At 38.9% G+C, this 23,547-nt stretch overlaps 1 protein-coding gene across 1 annotated transcript in view; it reads left to right on the top strand.

Annotated features, from left to right (window-relative positions):
* NUP210L (nucleoporin 210 like) overlaps nt 1–23,547 on the top strand; it is an 89,372-nt gene that overhangs the window by 10,996 nt on the left and 54,829 nt on the right. Inside the window, exons 5-15 of the mRNA XM_064593601.1 lie at nt 751–844; nt 1,837–1,987; nt 2,371–2,503; nt 3,392–3,550; nt 7,751–7,819; nt 8,604–8,710; nt 9,363–9,503; nt 11,469–11,606; nt 12,384–12,539; nt 15,543–15,741; nt 17,335–17,480. Coding sequence (XP_064449671.1) covers nt 751–844; nt 1,837–1,987; nt 2,371–2,503; nt 3,392–3,550; nt 7,751–7,819; nt 8,604–8,710; nt 9,363–9,503; nt 11,469–11,606; nt 12,384–12,539; nt 15,543–15,741; nt 17,335–17,480 — 1,493 coding nt within the window. The remainder of the gene's footprint in view (nt 1–750; nt 845–1,836; nt 1,988–2,370; nt 2,504–3,391; nt 3,551–7,750; nt 7,820–8,603; nt 8,711–9,362; nt 9,504–11,468; nt 11,607–12,383; nt 12,540–15,542; nt 15,742–17,334; nt 17,481–23,547) is intronic.

Genomic DNA, 23,547 nt, shown 5'->3' with positions numbered 1-23,547 from the left:
CTTGAGACAGATTTTATATTGCTTTTAGTGTACCATATTAATGTGTAATATGGTATTTAAAACATTTAAATTTATTGCCACTTTCTTTGTAAACCATTGTAAATGATATTTTTTTAAATCTGAACAATGAATATTAGAAATATTCTGGAATCTAGTTTTCATAAAAATTTTTGTTGAAGGGACCAGGATTTAAGGATGCCTGTCAACCCTGAGGTAGACTATATGGTGGCCTTTATGTAGAAGGGTACAGAAAGAGTGGCATAACTTTTGTCAGCCAGAAGTTAATCAGCTTGAGTCTTTTTTTATTTATTTATTTTATTTATTTATTTTTTTAAAGATTTTATTTATTTATTTGAGAGAGAGAGGATGAGAGAGAGCACATGAGAGGGAGGAGGGTCAGAGGGAGAAGCAGACTCCCCGCCGAGCAGGGAGCCCGATGCGGGACTCGATCCAGGGACTCCAGGATCATGACCTGAGCCGAAGGCAGTCGCTTAACCGACTGAGCCACCCAGGCGCCCTCAGCTTGAGTCTTTTCTGCATTCAGAAAGTTTGTGTAGCAACAGTACTTTTATTGTTTGTGTAGGGATCTTCCTGGTATATGTGTTTTAAATTCTTAATGGTAGTGCTTCTATTTGTTAATGAAGGAGGCCTAAATATAATTTTCTAGGTAGGTTTCTCTTTCTTGTTAAAGATACCTGAATATTTTTGAATATGTGATTCTGTCCTGTCTGCTTTTGGCTTGCTTTATAGGAAATACTTTTAGTAGTTTGGCAGGGATGATGTTTGAGTGGAGCATTGCCCAGGATAACGAAACAGCAAGAGAAGAATTGTCTAGCAAAATTAGGTAACATTGAAACCAAACATAAACCATCTGATTTTGAAGGAGACATCTGCCTTTGGGTGGCACACTGAACAGCAACAGCTTTGATAATGCTGTTGTCTGGACTTTTTTGGAACAGATAAATTTACCAGGGGGAAATGTCTTTGATAGAATGACATGGTGTGGGTGCAGGTACTTTTATGATTGTTTAATTTGAACCACTGCAGAGGAATTCATGAGCTCAGGACTATACAATTGTTTGAGCCAGGTGTGTCTTCTGGCAGTTTTGTTGTTTATGCCATCTGCACATGCTGGAATACAGTGAGTGGATGATAGTATGAAATTTTGTCTTTAGTACTAAGAAACAGCTCTCACGCAGTCCCAAGTTTTAGTACCACACAGTTTTAGCCCGAGGCACATTAAATACTTTTGTTCTATCTAATCCTTATGGAAAACAGATTTTTTTATTTTTAATTTTTTTAATTTAAAATTTTTTAAAAGATTTTATTTATTTATTTGACAGAGAGACACAGCCAGAGAGGGAACACAAGCAGGGGGAGTGGGAGAGGGAGAAGCAGGCTTCCCGCGGAGCAGGGAGCCCGAAGTGGGGCTCAGTCCCAGGACCCTGAGATCATGACCTGAGCCAAAGGCAGACACTTAACAACTGAGCCACCCAGTCTCCCCAAAACAGATTTTTTTTTAAATGATTTTATTTATTTACTTGACAGAGAGAGAGAACATGAGCAGGGGGGAGGAGCAAGGGGAGAGAGAGAAGCAGACTCCCTGCTGAGCAGGGAGCCTGATGTGGGACTCGATCCCAGAACCCTGGGATCATGACCCGAGCCAAGGCAGACGCTTGACTAACTGAGCCACCCAGGCGCCCATGGAAAACAAATTTTCGGACTTTTTACACTATATAGACATTGAAGAGACTATGTTTAAAGTCTCTTAGGGCCCTTTGGAAGATGACTCATTACTTGATTGCGCTAGAAACAAACTTTATTTTATCTCTTAAGGATTCTGAAATACTCCGAAGCAGAATATTCTCCCCCAGTGTATATAGCTGAGATGGAAAAAGAAGAGAAACAAGGAGATATGATTTTGGTGTCTGGGATCAGAACTGGTGCTGCTGTTGTAAAAGTTCGAATTTATGAGCCGTTCTATAAGGTAAAAAAGTTTGTGCCATAAACTTTGAAACTTTCAATTAAGGGCCTTTTCCGTGAAAAATACTATTCCTTATATTTATTTATAGTAGAAGCCCTTTAACCTGATATGATTTGGGTCAATAGTTGGTCATTTATGAGAGGGGGGAGGGTCAGAGGGAGAAGCAGACTCCCTGCCGAGCAGGGAGCCCAATGCGGGACTCGATCCCGGGACTCCAGGATCATGACCTGAGCTGAAGGCAGTCGCTTAACCGACTGAGCCACCTGGGCGCCCCTAAATCTCTGTAAGATATTTTAAAAGAGACTTATAAGAAGTAAACTTTTAACAAGGGAGATGACCTTCAGGATTTTGCCTAAGGAACCTAGTTTTTTTCCTTCCTCTTCTAGAAAGTGGCAGCAGCATTGATACGTCTGCTAGTTTTGGAGAATATATTTCTTATACCATCCCATGATATTTATCTCTTAGTAGGAGCATATATTAAATACCGAGTTGCAAAAATGGTGCAGGGAAGAATGACAGGTAAGGTGATTTATCTTTTCCTAAGACTAACATTTCCCAAATCCTTCCTGCTGACAGTAAGAGAAGCAGCTCCACCTTATGTATACAAATACTTCTTTGTGTTTTTGGATTTTGTGATAAAGTATTCCTTAATTGCTATACTTGAGATAATACTGGACAGAGATGTCTTGAACAGGTGAATGCTTAGCGCCAGTGCCTATAGGCATCTGAATTCTGTTAAAACAACAACCAAATATTTAGTAGATTTTATAGGGCAAGTGAGGAAACTTTACCAGAAGGGACTTGAATGATCTTTGCAAAAGTTGTTTCTTGAGAAACCCAGTTCATTCATTGAAAACACTCTGTTGACCCTAGACGTCCCACTGAGTTTATAAAGTGTGCGTTGGCTCCCTTAACATTGGTCCTTTCCTCCCTTCCTTAATGGGGATCCTTCTTACTACTTTCACTTCACTGGTTTTTAAGAATGCAAGCAATACCAATGATAAACTCACATAGTACCCCCCCCCCAAATGGCTATGTCAAAATTCATCATAGTGTGAAGGGAAGTGTAAGCAGATCATACTCTTATTTAGGCCTGCTTCCTGATTTCCCTCGTATAATCCAACAATACACTGTTGTCCTTTACAACAGTGTAAAAGTGGCTGTTCTTGGGTGGGAGGATGGGTTAGCCTGGTAGTGGGTATTGAGGAGGGCACGTTCTGCATGGAGCACTGGGTGTTATGCACAAACAATGAATCATGGAACACTTCATCTAAAACTAATGATGTAATGTATGGGGATTAACATAAGAATAAAAATAAATAAATAAATAAATAAATAAATAAATAAAATCTTAAAAAAAAAAAAGTGGCTGTTCTTGTTACATTTATGTATCTTTATGTCTTACAGAGGTGGGGTTTCCCCTAGAACACTATACACTGGAATTGCAAGACCACAGAGTTCCATGTAACTGGTCTCTTTCTGGGAAAGTGGCTTTACTGGATGAGAAAAGAGCTATGGTGACTGCTGTCCAACTGGGCCAAACTAACCTTGTCTTTGTCCATAAAAGTATCCTTTTCAAGTTTTAGCTGTCAATCTGTGTTTCCTTGAGCATGTGAGACATGTTCCTTGGTAAAGTAATTTGCTAAGATTATACTTATTTGGTATAGGCTTTATTTTTAACAAAGGACTATAAATTATTATAGTCATAATTTCTAGCAGAGGGTAAGTGGGGAAAAGAATAGTTGGAACTTGGTTTCAGTGCTTATTTGCAACCTCAATTAAATCATAAAGAGACTGGGGGAAACAGCTTGAAGAAACTTGTGTGGATTTTATTTAATTTGTTCCTTCCCATTTCCACATGAATAATTGAGAAAAGATGGTATGGTATTGTCTGCAGTAGATGCTTAATTATTATTTGTTAAATTGAGTTGAGAGTAATTTTTAAAAATTGACTAAACCTGCTCTGTAAGGACTGAACAAAAAGAGAGATTTAGAGCTCTGTTATAGTCAAAGAAAACAAAACAGAATGAAGATTTAAACTCCAGAAAATTGAAATGTTTGGACTCCATTTCTCAATGTTTGATTTTGAAATATTTCCTATTTTTGAATATTTGAACCTGAAAGAAATTAATCCATTTAGCAAATATCTATTACAATCCTACAATATCCTCAACATTGTTCTGAGTGCTGGGGATGTGGACTGCTATTTTACTCAGAGTAGTTAGGGAAGTCTTTTTTGATAAGGCCACACTGCAGCAGTGGGTCATGCAGATACCTGGGTGAAAGAGCTCCAGGAAGAGGAAATAGCAAGGCTGAAGTGCCGAGAATCGGGAAAGAAGGAGAGGTGGTAGAGTAGGGGAGGGAGTAAGTTATGTGGCACCTTGTATCATCATATTAGTTACTATTTATATTACTTGTCTAAAACATATTAAGGAGGGTTTTTGGTCCAAAGTTGTTTGTTTCTTAGTCATTTAAGGTGCATAGGACATTGGTCAACAGATACGATATAGTACCTACAAAACAAACCAAGTCATTCAATATTTGAGCCCCAGCTGTGTGTCAGGTACTTCCCCAAATTCCCCAGGCACACTATACGACCTTTTTTTTTTTTCATATTCTCAGTTCATATTGTTATTTATTCCAAAGTAGTAGATATTAAAGTATATTTATCTATTTACATGTCTCCCTTGAGGATATGGATGGTGACTATTCACAATTTCTTCCCGCACCTTCCAGCACCATAGTGTCTTCCAGCACCATAGTGGCTGGTGGGTACTGTTCACAGAGATTGGGTAGAGAAACAGAGAAGCAGCAGGTTTAAGGGAAAAGAAAACTAGATTAGTTTTTCACAAGTTAACCTGAAGTACCTGTGGGATAGACATGCCAACAGATATTTTTATTTTTATTTTTTTAAAGATTTTTTTTTTTTTAAACATTTTATTTATTTATTTGACAGAGAGAGAGCACAAGTAGGCAGAGCGGCAGGCAGAGGGAGAGGGAGAAGCAGATTCCCCGCGGAGCAGGAAGCCTGACATGGGGCTTGATCCCAGGACCCCGGGATCACGACCTGAGCCGAAGGCAGATGCTTAACCGACTGAGCCACCCAGGCGCCCCTAAAGATTTTATTTTATTTATTTGAGAGCAAGAGAGCTCACGCCCGAGAGACCACGAAGGAGGGGGAGGGACAGAGGGCCTGGATCATGACCCGAGTGAAGGCAGACACTTAACTGAGCCACTCAGGTGCCCCCAGCAGATATTTTTACTATGCATCTGGAGGAGAAAGATTCAGGATAGAGAAAGATACTTGAGAGATCAGTTTATAGATAGGTGATAGTTGAAGCTGTTGCGGACAAAATTCACTTAGGGAGAGTATATAGAGTGAGAGGAGAAGAGGACCAAAGACTATGTAGTGCCAGCTTTTAAGGTTCATATGGAAAAAGAGGAATTCTTTTTTTTTTTTTTTCAATATTTTACTTATTTGAGAGAGAGAGAATGAGTAGGAGGGAGAGGGGCAGAGGCAGAGGGAGAGAATCTTAAGCAGACTCCACACTGAGTGCAGAGCCCACACGGCAGGGCTCAGTCTCATGACCCTGAAATCATGACCTGAGCCGAAATCAAGAGTTGGACACTTAACCTACTGAGCCACTCAGGCACCCCAAGATGTGAGAACTTTTTTAAGAGAAGAGAAACTTGAACATGTCTGTAAGTAGACAGAGAAAGAGCAGAGATAGGGGAGAAAGGAGGGTCAGTTGATGATGGAACAAGGTTTCTGAGGGGCAAGAGAAAATGAGATGCAGAGCAGACGGAAGGATTAGGTGGAAGATCTCTTATTCTGACAGAGGAGGAATGAATTCGTTTAGAGATCTATCCGGATCTGCTTCCTCATCTGTAAAGTGGAGGGAATGTTCTGTCTCTGAATTTCCTTCTAGCTCTTACATTTTATGAATGTTGTATTAGAGTATATATCAGAATCAAACCTAGATTGGCACAGAGGTGCCTGTACGGTCTCTCAAAGATTTGCTTTAATGACTACAGAAAAGTAATTTTTAATTGATATATCAATTGTATATATATCAATAGCTCATTTGGAATATTGAGGCAGTTTTGAAAGTTTGATCCCTCAAGTGGATTAAATATTATTTTACTTCCATTATCACGATGGATTACTGTAGTGGTAAATTGTAATCTAGCACATGACTGAATTACTACAACTCTTAAATTAGTGTACTTTGAATGAGTGTTTTTTTTTTTTTAAAGATTTTATTTATTTATTTGACAGAGACAGACAGCTAGAGAGGGAACACAAGCAGGGGGAGCTGCAGAGGGAGAAGCAGGCTCCCCGCTGAGCAGGGAGCCCGACAGTGGGGCTCGATCCCAGGACGCTGGGATCATGACCTGAGCCGAAGGCAGATGCTTAACGACTGAGGCACCCAGGCGCCCCTGTATGAGTGTTTTCTGTTCAGTCATCTCAGTTATATATTTCTTCTTAGCTTTTGGGTGTAGTATATTTTGGAGAGGGAAGTATATTCCTAGTTAGATTCTGTATAGGACAATAACAGAATAAGTTTGTATTTTTGCTAGAATTTAACTGAAGGGATAGTGGGTAATATGGAGTATAAGTGACTAGGAGTATCTTTCATGACAAAGAGAAAACATTTTGGTAATAAAGATTTACCATAGATAGTGGAAAATCAACTAGTGATTTTTTTTTTTAAGATTTTATTTATTTGACAGAGGGAGACACAGCGAGAGAGGGAATACAAGCAGGGAGAGTGGGAGAGGGAGAAGCAGGCTTCCTGCCGAGCAGGGAGCCCGATGCGGGGCTCGATCCCAGGACCCTGGGATCATTACCTGAGCCACCCAGGTGCCCCTAGTGATTTTTTTTTTTTTAAGATTTTTATTTATTTGTTTGACAGAGAGAGACACAGCGAGAGAGGGAACACAAGCAGGGGGAGTAGGAGAGGGAGAAGCAGGCCTCCCGCGGAGCAGGGAGCCCGATGTGGGGCTCAATCCCAGAACCCTGGGATCATGACCTGAGCCAAAGGCAGTTGCTTAATGACTGAGCCACCCAGGTGCCCCATCAACTAGTGATTTTTAAAACTGTTTGCAGAGCCCAAGGCAAATTGCTGGGCTGGATGGCAAGTTATACCCCTCCTCCCTCTTCATCACCACTGTTCATTTCTTTTCTTTTCTTTTTTTTTTTAAGATTTTATTTATTTATTTATGTATTTATTTGAGAGAGAGAGAGAAACAGCATGAGAGGGGAGAGGGTCAGAGGGAGAAGCAGGCTCCCCGCTGAGCCAGGAGCCTGATGTGGGACTCGATCCTAGGATTCCAGGATCATGACCTGAGCCAAAGGCAGTCGCTTAACCAACTGAGCCACCCAGGCATCCACCACTGTTCATTTCAACAGCCAGAGTGATGCCACTTTGTCCTGCTTTCCATAATGGGCCCCTTATATAAGAATTTACTTGGAGGAAGAGTTCTACAGCTAAATGAATATTAAAAGCATAGAGCATGATCTTTTTTCTATCATTCCATTTTCCTTAAATTTGAAATTCAAGAATACCTGATTCCTATTATGACTGAGTCCCTCAGACTTTTCTCAGAAGTGTACACATTTAAGTTTTTGCTTTCCAAAGGATAATAAAAGATAGGATTTTTGTTTGTTTCTGTTTGTGCATTTATTATTTTTTTTCTTTGGTAGCTCACATTTCTTTTTTCATCCAACTCTGGTTCATATGATTTCCTTAACCAAAAATTAAGATGTCCATATGCGATCTGTGTCTGGACTCCCAAATTGCACCATATATGTTGTAGAGCCTGGGTTTTTAGGTATTTGTTTATTTATTTATTTTTAGAGAGAGGTGGGGGAAAGAGGAGCAGAGGGAGAGGGAGAGAGAGAATCTTAAGCAGGCTCCATGCCCAGCACAGAGCCCAACTTGAGCCTCGATCTCACGACCCTGAGATCATGACTTGAGCTGAAATCAAGAATCATTCGCCCAACCGACAGAGCCACCTAGGCACCCCTGGATTTTTAGGTATTTTTAGAGAATGATTTTCAGAAAGCTGAACAGCTTAAACTATTTCATTAAAATGAGTGCATTAGAAACCAGAGTGCTTCTTGAACCTTTAAATTTAACCTTCCTTTGACATGTTTTCTCGCATTGTTATGGTTCCATGCTGTCTGCAAGAGTGAAGCATCTTGAAACAGATTGTGAAAAAATATGAAGACCCATGTGATACAATGTTGGGTTAGAAAAAGAGGCTTTATACAAAGAAAAAAGAATACTAATGTCCTTAGGTTATATGAAACTGGTCTGACTGAAAGAAGCTCAAATCTTGCCTGACACATTAGGAATGAGCAATATTGTGGTTTGTTTTGTATACAGATATAAATGAGAGTGTTTCTTTATACCTGAGATGAACTAAGTTAAGCCAGGATCTTTAGAATTCCAAATTATTCAATTTGATGGAACTAAAGGATCAACTTTGGAAATCATCTCCATCTATTAGCAAGTTTTGCTCACTGAATAGTTTTTATAAGTTTGTATTTTTTAATTCATTGTAGAAAATGAATGGCCTCTTCTGATATTTTTGTTTCTTGATTTGTGTATAGATTTCACAGTTCAACCTGGAGACCGATGGAGTCTAGAGGTGGGACAGGTGTATGTCATTACAGTAGAAGTGTTTGATAGAAGCAGTACAAAGGTCTATATTTCAGATGTGAGTGTCTCTTTTGAATTCTTCTAGCCCCGTGTATGGATAACTTCTTGAGTGGGCCACCCTTTCTGGCTAGGAAGCCTTTTTTTCTTTTGCTTCCAGACTTTACTTTTAAAGTTACTACTTTATTATGATTATTAAATAGTTCTGTCCTTGAGGAACGCTAAACTGGAAGTAAAATATATAATTTGGTCAGAATTATATAAAAGAGTTGAAGAGAAGGCCAAAACACTTGGGAGGATGCCTCATTCTAGGACTCCCTGAGAGCTGGTCACCTGTTTGGCAGTGGTGCAAGGAACAGTGAAGTCCCAGACACAGTGGTGCACTCACCCTCCAGTGCCCTTTTGGGTGTTTTCCCTGAAAAATGTCAACTTATGGAATGGCAAAAATTATACCAAAATTTATATAAACTTCGACTCTATTTTTGATCACTTGCCGTTAAGTGGATCTCTCAAGTACCATTTTAAAATTACATCTTTCCAATTTAGGATCTCCATGAGAAGAGCTGAGGTTTTGTTTTTATTCATCCCCAGAGTGCATAGCCACACTTTTTATTTATTTATTTTTTAATGCTTTGGGATTAAGATGGCTTTAGGGGAAAAACAAACAAACAAACATCTCCTCAGTTTTGTGTTGCTATTGGGCTAATTTTCAGAATCTCAGGATTATGTACCAGTTCCTAAGGGAGTACTTTGAAGAGCAGCTCACTACTGTGAATGGATCTTACCATGTAGTAAAAGCCCTGAAAAGTGGTGTCGTGGTGATAAATGCATCCCTGACTTCCATCATTTACCAGGTAGGAATTAAAAGGACAGTCTTTGAATCCCAAGAACACTGATGGGGCTTGGCTGACTTGTTGATTTGTAGGCAGATACATGGCATATTCCAGCTTTATCTTTCATAAAGATGAAAAAGAAACTGACAAACAGTATACTTGGTGGTTTATACCTGTACAGATTTTCTGCTGCAATCTTTGTTATTGCTCATGTCTGCATTTGTGGTCATTGTGTATATATACCATTTGAAGTTCCTTTAAAAAATTATTTCATGTGCACATTTCCATGTGTTGTCAGGCTTACATAGAGTACTTTCTAGTCTGAAAATCCAAAGGGTTAATATATCAATTTATTTAACCATGCCATTAACAATGAACTTTTTGCATTATTTCCATTTTTCACTCTTGTAAATGCCATAACTGAGTTTCTTTGTACAATTATTTTTCTTTTGGTTAATTTTCATATGGTATAATGTCAGAAATGGAATTACTGGGTAAAAGGATAAAGTATGAATCTGTTTCTACTGTCTCTAAAATGCATGAGTTTCTGGTTTTTAATAGCCTGCCAAATTACTTCCATTCTTCATGGATCCTTTCATCTGGTTGTTTAAGGTAAAACCCCAACGGTGGTCCTTCCTTCCCATCACCTGCTACATTCAATTCAGTACAATATCGAATGCGGTGTCAGTTCTGAATATCTCTCAAACCCATTTCTTAGTATCCCCACAGTGTCTTTTTTTTTTTTTTTTTAAGATTTTATTTATCTATTTGAGAGACAGAATGAGAGAGAGAGCACATGAGCGGAGTGAGGGTCAGAGGGAAAAGCAGAGTCCTCGCTGAGCAGGGAGCCCGATGCGGACTCGATCCCAGGGCCCCAGGATCATGACCTGAGCTGAAGGCAGTCGCCTAACCAACTGAGCCACCCAGGCGCCCCAAGAAATGAACAGATTTCTATATATAGATTTTGTATTCTGCAACTTTACTGGATTCATTTATCAATTCTGGAAGTTTTTTGATGGGATCTTTCGAGTTTTCTGTATATAGTGTCATGTCATCTGCAAATAGGGACAGTTTTCCTTCTTCCGTACCAATCTGGACGCCTTTTACTTCTTTTTGTTGTCTGATTGCTGTGGCTAGAACTTCTAATACTATATTGAATAAAAGTGGTGAGAGGGGCTCCTGGGTGGCTCAGATGGTTAAATGTCTGCCTTCGGCTCAGGTCATGATCTCAGGGTCCTGGGATGGAGTCCCACACGGGGCTCCCTGCTCAGCGGGAAGCCTGCTTCTCCCTCTCCCTCTGCTGCTCCCCCTGCTTGTGCTCTCTTGCACGCACTCTCCTGCTCGTGCTGTCTCTCTCTCAGATAAATAAATAAAACCTTGGGGAAAAAAGTGGTGAGAGTAGACATCCTGCTTTTGTTCCTGAGTTAGGGGAAAAGTTCTCAGTTTTTCCCCATTAAGGATGATGTTAGCTGTGGGTTTTTCATAAACAATCTTTATTATGTTGAGGTATGTTCCCTCTAAACGCACTTTGTTGCGGGTTTTTATCATTAATGGATATTGTACTTTTTCAAATGCTTTTTCTGTGTCTATTGAAATGATCATATGGTTCTTTTTTTTTTTTTTTTTTTTAAGATTTTTATTTGTTTGAGAGAAAATGAGGGGCTGGGGGAGAGAGAGAATCCTTAAGCAGACTCCACTGAGCATGGGGCTTGACGTGGGGCTCAATCACACCACCCTAAGATTATAACCTGGCTGAAATCAAGAGTCAGACACTTAACTGACTGAGCTACCCGGGCACCCCTCATTATTACGGAACTATAGTAGCTGTGTTTCTTTAATGAGTAGGAACATTTATTTACTTCTTTTATAGAAAGAAACTGGTTGAGTAATTCAATAGCACACCATTTTGCTGATGCTTTGAATATAAATGGATTATAAAAACAGTCCTTATAAAATCTATTTTGCTCCTTTTTTCTGCTCTTATAGAATAAAAATATTCAGCCTATAAAATTTCCAATCATACATCAGCAAGAAGTGAAGATTTATTTTCCCATCAAGCTTACACCCAACTTTCTGGCATTTCCTCATCATCCTATGGGAATATTATATCGGTATAAAGTACAGGTATGGTGTCCTATTATATGAGGATTTACAAAGAGATAAGTCAGTTTCTCTGTTAATTTATTGAAATTTGGTTAATGTTAATTTTTATCTCCCCCTGATCCTAAAAATATAATTCAGTTTCTGGTGATAACTAAGTCATGTTCTTGAATACTGTCATCCTAACAAGACTTGCTGTACTTTCTCTCTTCCTCGTATCCCTTACTTGTGACTTTTGTAAAGTTTTGGTCAAGCTCCCTTGTGCTCTTTTTGACATTTTGTGATACTGCCAATTACATAACCTCCTTTCATTTTCCCTTGCCCATTTAGCTACTTTACTATAGCATCACAGTTTCTTTTTTTTTAAGTTTTATTTATTTAAGTAATCTCCACACCCCAGGTGGGGCTCAAACTCACAACCCCGAGATGAAGGGTCACTCTCGACTGAGCTGACCAGACACCCCAGCATCACAGCTTCTTAATATGTCCAGAAATAATTTGTTATATAGTTTTATTATTATCTTATTTATTTTTAAGATTTTATTTATTTATTTGAGAGAGACAGAGAGAGCATGAGCTGAGAGAGGGAGAAGCAGACTCCCTGTTGAGCAGGGAGCCCAGTGCGGGGCTTGATCCCAGAACTTTGGAATCATGACCTGAGCCGAAGGCAGATGCTTAACTGACTGAGCCACCCAGGCACCTTATTTATTTCTTATTTCTTATTTCACCAGATTTTACATCTTTACTTAAATTCCATTTTCCTCCTTTGGCAGTTAAATATAAAGTTGTATTTTTTCACAGGTAGAGGGTGGCAGTGGCAACTTCACTTGGACCTCTTCTAATGAAACAGTGGCCATGGTGACCACTAAAGGAGTGGTGACTGCAGGTCAGGTCAGGGGGAACAGTACTGTTTGGGCCCGAGATGTACAAAATCCCTTTCGATATGGAGAAATTAAGGTAAACAACTCTCCAAAGAACCTTATTATAACCCCCGAGACATGGCTGTCTAAATTTAAGTACAGAACATGTTTAAAAAATCTTTCTAGTCCAAATTGGGTATTTGAAAATGATGCTCAAATTCAGTCTGGAAGTTCATCTTCCTTAAATATTCCTGGACCTGTGTTGAATCCTGCTTCACTTAATAGTGAGTTACTGAATGGGTGTTTTTGTTTCCTTGTCTCTAAAATGGGGATAATGATAATATCTACCTCAAAGTGTTATTGTCAGAATTAAATGAGATAATGTTTTACCTCAATGCTTGGAATATATTCAATACTTAATATTATTTATTTTTGTTACTGTGTTTTGTCATTATCATATATATGACCTTCATAGTAACTTTATTTCTGATCTCATATTTGTTTGTCCATCTGTTCCTAAAGATTGAAAACTCCTTTTCACTATATTATATAACCACATTACTGTTTTTCCCCCACTTCTAATATGTGTTCATGTATGTTGTTCCCTGAAAAACTTAGTGTTTTATTATCATTCAGTTAACATTTACTGAGTACCCTTAAGACATTTACCACCATACCAGGTATCATAGGACATTCAAAGAAACATAACATATCATCTCTACTTTAAAGAATCTAAATTCTGATAGGAAGATCTAGTCACATGAAGTTAAATAACACTTTAAGGAAATGATGTGAACTATTTTAAAGCAGTATATGATTGAGAGCTACTTAACTTGTATAGTAAAAGTATTATAAAATAAAAATCCTTGGGGGCACCTGGGTGGCTCAATTGGTTGAGCGGCTGCCTTTGGCTCAGGTCATGGTCCCAGGGTCCTGGGATCGAGTCCTGCATCGGGCTCCCTGCTCAGCGGGGAGCCTGCTTCTCCCTCTCCCTCTGCCTGCCACTCTGCCTACTTGTGCTCTCTCTGTATTTCTGTCAAATGGATAAATAAAATCTTAAAATAAAATAAAAATCCTTGTAGATGTGACTAATCAGAGGCTGTTATGAAGAGATGAGAACTTGAACAAGACTTTGAAAGATAGAGCCAAACTAAGACCTAAGAGTCACAGTCAACCTGCTGTTTTTTTGATAAAGTTTTATCAGAACACAACCGACCTCATTCATTCATATATGGTCTTTAGCCACTTTCAAGCCACAACTACACAGTTGGGGGTTGCCACAGAAACCATGTGGTCCCCAAAGCCTAAAATATTTGCTCTCTGGCCTTTTCCAGAAAACATTTGCTGATCCCCTACTGTAGACCAATACAGGTTTTTTTAAGGTTAATAATATGGTAAATCTTGTGTTTAGAAAGTATCTTTTTTTTTCTGTCAGACAACAACTGTATTTTTTGAAAAAAGGAAGGAACAGAAGATAATTGCTGGTGCTGTATACTAGTAGACTAAAATCAACTGATAGAGAAAGGAAGACAAAGTGTCCAGTGAAGCCTGAACTAGTAATATGGTATTGAGAATAGAGAGAAAGGGAAAATGGAGCGTTATTTTGGAGGTAGACATAGTCAGATTTGATGCCTAGTGGGTTGGGGAAAAGTGAAGGATTTATTTATTTATTAAAGATTTTATTTATTTTTTTGACAGAGACACAGCGAGAGAGGGAACACAAGCAGGGCGAGTGGGAGAGGGAGAAGCAGGCTTCCTGCCGAGCAGGGAGCCCGATGTGGGGCTCGATCCCAGGACCCTGAGATCATGACCTGAGCCAAAGGCAGATGCTTAATGACTGTGCTACCCAGGTGCCCCAACAGTGAAGGATTTAGATACAGGCATTTCTAACTTTGGCAGCTAGGTGGATAGAAAACACAGGAAAAGGAAAAAGAGGAAGATGATGAATTCAAGTTTTGGATACATTCAGTGTGATTCCCCTGTGGAGCATCTGGGTGAATGGTGGTAATTGGAAATAGGGCTCTGAAGTACAACTGAAAGATTAGAAAAAATTCCAAAAATTTGGAATTATCAGTATATGGTTGGTCATTGAAGTTTTGGAACTGGTTAAGATTTCCCGGGAAGAGCACGTAGTCAGAAGAGAAGATAGACTCTGAGTACTATGTGTCGGGACATAGGCAGAACAAGATGAACTAGCAGAAGAAGCATAGAAAGTGACAGAAAAAAACTGTCCCTTTGGGCTGCCATAACAAAATACCACAGACCAGGTGGAATATAAACAGAAATGTATTTATCACAGTTTTGGAGGCTGGCAAATCCAAAATCATGGCACCAGCAGATTTGGTGTCTGGTGAGGGAAAATTTCTGATTCATGGAAGACTGTCTTTTTGCTGTATCCTCACATGGTGAAGGGCTAGGGAGCTCTTTGGGGTCTCCTGAATAAAGGCACTAGTTTCACTTATGACCTAATCACCTCCCAAAGGCCTCACCCCCTAAAACCATCACATTGGGGGATTAGGATTTCAATATAGGAATTTGAGGGGGGACACAAACATTCAATCTATAGCAAAGACAAAAGATTTTTTTTTTTTTTAAAGATGTCAAGAAAAAGGAAGTGCTCTGTATCTGAAGTCAGCAAACTTTGTAAAGGGCGAGATAGTAAATATGTTAGTGTTTGTAGACCATATATACTCTCCTGTTCTTTGTTGTTGTTTATTTTAAAACCTTTTAAGAATGTAAAAACCCTTCTTCACCTAAAAAACTAAGAGAATTGGGCACTAGCCATCATTTGCCACACTCCTGCTGTTTGGTGTTAGATGCTTTAGAGGAATCAGCTGATGAAGGAATGAAACAAGTGACATGCTCAGCACCCACCCCCCAACACACACTTGGTATATGATACATATTTTTGTATTTAAAACATACATATATGTTTATATATGTATGTCTTTAAATATTTAAGGAATGTGGGGCGCCTGGGTGACTCAGTCGGTCGGGCATCTGCCTTTGTCACCTGAGCCGAAGGCAGATGCCCAACCGACTGAGCTACCAGGCGCCTCTAACATAACTTTCTTGAAAGATTAAATTTTTTTATCTCCAGATATATGTCCTGAAACTGAACAAAATGGAGCTGTTACCATTTCATGCTGATGTGGAGATTGGCCAGATTATAGAAATCCCCATTGCAATGTATCATGTAAAGAAGGAGAACAAAGAAGTCATCATGTTCACAGACTGCTCTCATTTATTGTTGGATTTGAACATGGATAAGCAAGGAGTCTTTACTCTTCTCAAGGAAGGTAAGAGTAGGCCCTTTATTTTCTCCTTTCTTTGTCATTGAATGAGAAGACCAATCATCAATTCAGGAATTACAAATTATAGTCTGAATTCACATATTACCTTTCTTTACAATGCTTTTATTTGTTCTGTCAACTACCTTGTTATAATGTAATTTAGAAACAAAAGCCCAGCAATTGAATAACATGTTCAAAGAAGTGTTGTGGCCATTCCTTCAGCTCATATGAAGGTATTGAGCTCTTTTCCTCTTTCTTTAAATATATCATACCTCTTTCTAGGATGGCTATACTACCATTATTAAATTTATTCAAAAAAAGTATTTTTTTCTAATAAAAGGAGAATGTGAACAAGCTATCTGTAAAGACTAACATCATTTCCTGTTACTGATTATCGTGTGTGATCGTGATTACCATTGTTTTTTAATCAGTAATAATAGTAGTAGTAGCATATAACATTCACTCAGCATTTACTATTTGCTAGGCTCTATTCTGAATACTTTTCATATATTAACTCTTTTAATTCTCACAATACATCTATAACATGGACTTCTGCCTTGCCCTTACTAAGTATACTATATAATATCTCTTTCCTCTTCTCAGTTCTCAAGGTGTGTCTCCTAATTTTTAGGCCCTCACTATCTCTCACCTAGAATATAACAGTATCCTCCTAACTGATGCTCGCTCACCTTTGATAATCTGTGGCTAGGAGGTGGACCTTCATGAAGCTCACTTTTTTTTTTTTAAGATTTTTTTTAAATTTATTTGTCAGAGTGAGAGAGCAAGCACAGGCAGGGGGAGTGGCAGGTAGAGAGAGAAGCAAATTCCCCGCTGAGCAAGGAGCCCGATGCAGAACTTGATCCCAGGACCCTGGGATCATGACCTGAGCCAGAGGCAGATGCTTAACTGCCTGAGCCACCCAAGCATCCCTGAAGCTCACGTTCAATACTACTTTTCTTGCTCAAAAAATGTGAGAGGTTTCTCCTTACCAGTGGAATAGAGCTGAATCCTTTTAGTTTAATGTTCAAGGTCTCTACAAGATAACCCAATCTCCTTTTCATAAAGAAATACTATGTCGTACTTTGGCTTCCTTTAATTATGGCTCCAGCTAAACAGACTATTTAAGTTAAAATTTCCTGTATAGCTCCTTCATATACTCATGTGTATCTCATTTATATTTCTGTCTTTGCTCATTCATCAGTTTGAGATACTATCTTCTACATATCTAAATTTTCCTTGACCTCTCCAACTAGAAGTAATCTTTCTGTTTTCTAGACCTCTATACTGCTTATCATTTTCTACAAATTCTTTAACTTATGTAAATGTTCACTCTCGCCTTCTAAACTATATATGCCTTGAAGTTAGGATCTTGGCTCATATTTGTATCCTCACTGAACATAAAATTGTGTCTTACATGGTATATATCTGTTAATAGAAGGAGCAGATTTTTATATCGATTTGATATAAACTGGGGCCTAGTAGTTAGTGTGCAAGATCAAGATGTTTTTTAATGTATTAAAATTCTTCTATTTCTGTAGACTGATCCCCTTGAGAACTGACTGCTTATTACCCTAATGAAGTCATATTTTTGATTTGCAGGTGTTCAAAGACCTGGGCCAACACACTGTTCTAGTATACATATAGCAGCCAAATCTCTAGGCCATACCCTGGTAACAGTGAGTGTGACTGAGTCTGAAGAGTACTTGGAGAGCAGTGCCACATTTGCTGCTTATGAACCTCTAAAGGTGAGACATTTCATGGTAAGGAACTGGCATATCTTTTCATGGAACCCACTGTATCCACTTAGAGGCTTCCCAGCTATCTGTGATTTCTATTAAAGATCAGTTATATTTGTGTTCTCTTTATTTACCAGCTCTGTCGTCAAACCTGAGTATCAGGGAGTTTACTCCCTCATGTTTCTGCCACAGAATATCTTTAAGTTGTATCAGCAAGTTTTAGATATTCCCCTTTATTTCTTCTTTTTTATTGAGGTATAAAATATGTATAGTAAGGTACATAAAGTATACTAATCTTAAGGTACTGTTTGATTTTTTACATGTGTATATATCCCTGTAAACACGACCCTGAATAAGATATTGAATATTAGTGTGGCCTCTTTTGAAAAACTCTGAAAGAAAACTTTATCGTAGAGGGGGAGATTAGTCATCTTTAACCTTTATACTTAAGGATTTTCAGCATAACAATCATTATTTAAGGCCTTAAGGATTGGTCCATTATAATTGGGACATTATGACAGGTGGCAGTTCAAAACAAAAGTTGAGCCTGGTATGCATTCATATTTGAATCCTTCAGGAGCTAAAATTGATGTCTACAGGTTCTTGCTAATAGATACTGACAAATCCTGAGTCAGTGTCTCTTGGGATAAGGAGGCACCCATAGGGGGAAAAATAAACACTAATGAAAGAAGCAAGGTAAGTTATTAATTTTAAAATTTGCATTTTAAGTTGGCCTTATTGCACATTATGTAGCATAAGTATTAAACATACGGTTCAAGCATATTTCATTTGTTCTCAGTGGATGAATCATCTTAGTTACCTAATTAAGTGAAAGTACTTGGCTGTGGCTCATTGTCATTTCATTAGGTTTTTTATTTTATGATTATTCCCAGCCTTATTTTGTATTTATTGAGTGTCCACAGATCAGATCTCCCCTGGATGAAAACTGCCCTTAAAGGAAAGGAAGTAAGATGATGATTTTCCTTTTCTATGTAGTGCTTTGGTCATATATTTTTCCTTTTACCTGCTTAAAAGAATATGTGTTTTCTACCTTTGTTATCAATATTATGTTTCAGTATGTGGTATAGTTCTCAATTTGTCCTTTTACATATCAGTCCAATTCAGTTGATCTGGTTAATTTTGGACTATGTATGTAGGACAAAGGAATAATCTCTGTCCTGCTTTCTGAGGGAGGCCTTCTGTGAAACCTTTAATTCTATTTCTTCTATTAGAGGCTTGAATGGCACACTGTACTGTGCCTTTTTGTGATGCCCATTATACTCTTTACCTACTTCAAATCTGTCTTTCCCAAACCGTGAGCTCCACTGTGAGGCAAGACCTTATTTGTCTTTTTATTACTATATCCCCAATGGGCCATTAGTGAATACTTGTTGAATTGAATTATATACACATTATTTAAGAGAATACTGCCATTAGACATAGGAATTTTTTTTTGTTTTTTTAAAGATTTTATTTATTTGACAGAGAGAGACACAGCTAGAGAGGGAACACAAGCAGGGGGAGTGGCAGAGGGAGAAGGAGAAGCAGGCTTCCTGCTGAGCAGGGAGCCCGATGCAGGGCTCGATCCCAGGAGTCTGGGATCACGACCTGAGCCGAAGGCAGATGCTTAACAACTGAGCCACCCAGGCGCCGCTAGACATAGGAATGTTTAATTTTAATAGTATTCAATGTTTTATTTATTTAGTCATGAAAGTCAGAGAGAGAGAGAGGCAGAGGAGGAGGGAGAAGCAGGCTCCCCGCCTAGCAGGGAGCCTGATGCGGGACTCGATCCCAGAACCCCGGGATCATGACCTGAGCCGAAGGCAGACGCTTAACCATCTGAGCCACCCAGGCGCCCCAATTTTAATAGTATTCAATAATAAATATGATTGACTAGTTCAATGAAGAAATACTAAGGCATGGTTTGCTTATATATATATATATATATATATATATTTTAAAGATTTTATTTATTTATTTGAGACAGAGAGAATGAGAGACAGAGAGCATGAGAGGGAGGAGGGTCAGAGGGAGAAGCAGACTCCCCGCCGAGCAGGGAGCCCGATGTGGGACTCGATCCAGGGACTCCAGGATCACGACCTGAGCCGAAGGCAGTCACTTAACCGACTGAGCCACCCAGGCGCCCGGTTTGCTTATATTTTTAATGATTGCTCAACTCTACTTCAAGTTGCAACTTAGTCACTGTTGTAGATAGACACTGTGTGCCACATGAAAATAACCTACCCTTTGATAATGCTTTATTCTCCTAAAACAAGTTTGCTCATCTGTAATAGGATCCAACTTCTCTGTATACTGGAGTGAATAATACCAGTCTTGACTATACCTCTTAAGTGAGAGTTCTTTGAGAAATAGGATGAAGTGTATAGATATATTATTTTATATTTTTAGGACAAAAGTTCTTTGCTAACTTAATAAAGTATCCATTTAATGGGTAAATTCTTAGAAACATACAGTCTCCCTGGGGCACCTGGGTGGCTCAGTCAGTTAAGTGTCCAGCTCTTTTTTTTTTTTTTAAAGATTTTATTTATTTATTTGAGAGAGAGAGAATGAGAGACAGAGAGCATGAGAGGGAGGAGGGTCAGAGGGAGAAGCAGACTTCCTGCCGAGCAGGGAGCCCGATGCGGGACTCGATCCCAGGACTCCAGGATCATGACCTGAGCCGAAGGCAGTCTTTTAACCAACTGAGCCACCCAGGCGCCCCTAAGTGTCCAACTCTTGATTTTGGCTCAGGTCATGATCTCAGCGTTGTGAGATTAAGCCGCACGTCAGGCTCTGAGCTCAGTGGGGAGTCTGCTTGAGATTTTCTCTCTCCCTCTCCCCCTACCCCTTTCTTTCTCTCTAAAATAAATAAATCTTTAAAAAAAGAAGGAAACATACAATCTTCCAGAACTGAATTAGAAAGAAATAGAAAATCTGAACAGACTGATTGTTAGTAATGAAATTGAATCTGTAATCAAAAAACTGCCAACAAACAAAAGTCCAGGGCCAGATGGATTCACAGGTGAATTCTACCAAACATGTAAAGAAGGGTTAATAGCTATTCTCCTCAAACTATCCCAAACAATAGAAAAGGAAGGAAGGCTTCCAAATATGTCTTACAAGGCCAGGATTACCCTGATACCAAAACTAGACAAAGACACCATAAAGAAAGAAAACTACGAGGGGTGCCTGGGTGGCTCAGTCGTTAAGCGTCTGTCTGCCTTTGGCTCAGGTCATGATCCCAGAGTCCTGAGATCGAGCTCCGCATTGGGCCCCCTGCTTGGCAGGAAGCCTGCTTCTCCCTCTTCCACTCCCCTTGCTTGTGTTCCTGCTCTATCTCTCTCTCTGTCAAATAAATAAATAAAATCTTTAAAAATAATAATAATAAAAAGAAAAGGGGCACCTGGGTGGCTCAGTTGGTTAAGCGACTGCCTTCGGCTCAGGTCATGATCCTGGAGTCCCGGGATTGAGTCCCACATCGGGCTCCCTGCTCGGCAGGGAGTCTGCTTCTCCCTCTGACCCTCCTCCCTCTCATGCTCTCTGTCTCTCATTCTCTCTCTCTCAAATAAAAAAAAATAAAAAAAATAAATAAAAAATAAATAAAAAGAAAAAACTACGGGACACCTGGGTGGCTCAGTCGGTTAAGCATTTGCCTTTGACTCGGGTCATGATCCTGGGGTCCTGGGATCGAGTCCCGCATAGGGCTCCTTGCTAGGCAAAGGAGCCTGCTTCTCCCTCTGCCTGCCGCTCCCCCTGCTTGTGCTCTCTCGCTCTCTCTCTGACAAATAAATAATCTTTAAAAAAAAAGGGCGCCTGGGTAGCTCAGTTGGTTAAGCGACTGCCTTCAGCTCGGGTCATGATCCTGGAGTCCCGGGATCAAGTCCCACATCGGGGTCCCTGCTCAGCTGGGGAGTCTGCTTCTCCCTCTGACCCTCTTCCCTCTCGTGCTCTCTGTCTCTCATTCTCTCTCTCTCAAATAAATAAATAAAATCTTTAAAAAAAAAAAAAAAGGAAAGAAAACTACGGGCCAATATCACAGATGAACATAGCTGCAAAAGTCCCCAACAAAATATTAGCAAACCACATACAACAATACGTTAAAAGGATCATTCATTGCAATCAAGTGGGATTTATTCCAGGAAAGCAAGGATGGTTCAATATTCACAAATCAATTGGTGTGATATACCACATCAACAAAATGAATGATAAAAATCATGCTTATTTGAACAGATGCAGAAAAAGCATTTGACAAAATTCAATATCCATTAATGATAAAAACTCTCAACAAAATGGGTATAGAGGTAACATACCTCAACATAAAAAAGACCATATATGAAAAAGCTACAGCTAACATCATACTCAACGGTGAAAAACAGAGCTTTTCCTCTAAGATCAGAGAAAGAGAAGGATTCCCACGCTCACCACTTTTATTCAACATAGTATTAGAAGTCCTAGCCATAGCAATCAGACAAGAAAAAGAAACAAGAAGCTTCTGTATTGGTAAAAAAGTTAAACTATCACTTTTTGAAGATGACCTGATACAACACATAGGAAATCCTAAAGATGCCACCCAAAAATACTAGAAGTAATAAATGAATTAGTAAAGTTGCAGGATACAAAATTAATACCCAGAAGTCGGTGGTATTTCTATACACTAATAATGAAGTAGCAGAAAGAGAAATTAAGAAAATAACGCCATTTACAGTTGCACCAGAAAGAATAAAATATCTAGGAATAAATTTAACCAAGGAGGTGAAATACCTGTACTCTAAAAGCTATAAAACATTGATGAAAGAAATTGAAGATGACACAAACAAATGGAAAGATACTCCATGCTCATGGATTGGAAGAATTAATATTGTTAAAATGTCCATATTAGCTAAAACAATCTATAGATTCAGTGCAATCCCTATCAAAATGCCAACAGCATTTTTCACAAAACCAGAACAATTAATACTAAAATTTGTATGGGATCACAAAAGACCCTAAATAGTCAAAGCAATTCTGAGAAAGAAGAACAAAGTTTGGAAGTATCACAATCCCAGATTTCAAGATACGCTACAAAGCTGTAGTAATCCAAACAGTATGGTACGGACATAAAAATAGACACATAGATCAATGGAACAGACTAGAGATTCCCAAAAGTAACCCATGATTATATGGCCAATTAATCTTCAACAAAGGAGGCAAGAATATACAATGGGGAAAGGACAGTCTCTTTAATAGATGGTGCTGGGAAAACTGGACAGCTGCATACAAAAGAATGAAACTGGACCATTGTCTAACACCATACACACAAATAAACACAAAGTGGATTAAAGACCTAAATGTGAGACCTTAAACCATAAAAATCCTAGAAGAGAGCATAGGCGGTAATTTCTCTGACATCAGCCAATGACATTGAACATTTTTCTAGATGTCTCCTGAGGCAAGGGAAACAAAAGCAAAAATAAACTATTGGGACTACATCAAAATAAAAAGCTTTTGCACAGTGAAGGAAACCACCAACAAAACAAAAGGTACTATGGAACGGTAGAGGATATTTGCAAATGATATATCTGATGAGGGGTTAATATCCAAAATATATAAAGAACTTATATACCTCAACACTAAAAAAACGAAGTTCGATTAAAAAATGGGCGGAGAACCTGAAGAGACATTTTTCCAAAGAAGACCTACACATGGCCAACAGACACATGAAAAGACATTCAACATCACTCATCATCAGGGAAATCAAAACCACAGTGAGAGATCACCTGATACCTGTCAGAATGACTAAAAAAAGAGAAGAAACAGCAAGTGTTAGGATGTGGAGAAAAAGGAACCATTGTGCACTGTTGGTGGGAATGTAAATTGGTGCAGCCACTCTGGAAAACAATATCGAGGTTCCTCATAGAACTATCTTGTGATCCAGTAATTCCACTACTGGGTATTTAACCAAAGAAAATGAAAACACTAATCTGAGAAGATGTATGCATCCCTATGTTTATTGAAGCATTATTTACAGTAACTAAGATAGGGAAGCAACCCAAGTGTCCATCAAAAGATGAATGGGTAAGGAAGATGTGATGTGTAT

Source organism: Mirounga angustirostris, unplaced genomic scaffold, assembly GCF_029215605.1.
Source record: "Mirounga angustirostris isolate CCGP_5_RB_7025 unplaced genomic scaffold, mMirAng1.0.hap1 SCAF_6, whole genome shotgun sequence".
Taxonomy (NCBI): Eukaryota; Metazoa; Chordata; class Mammalia; order Carnivora; family Phocidae; genus Mirounga; species Mirounga angustirostris.
The sequence above is the reverse complement of the archived record's forward strand: the minus strand, read 5'-3'. Positions and strand labels throughout refer to the sequence as shown.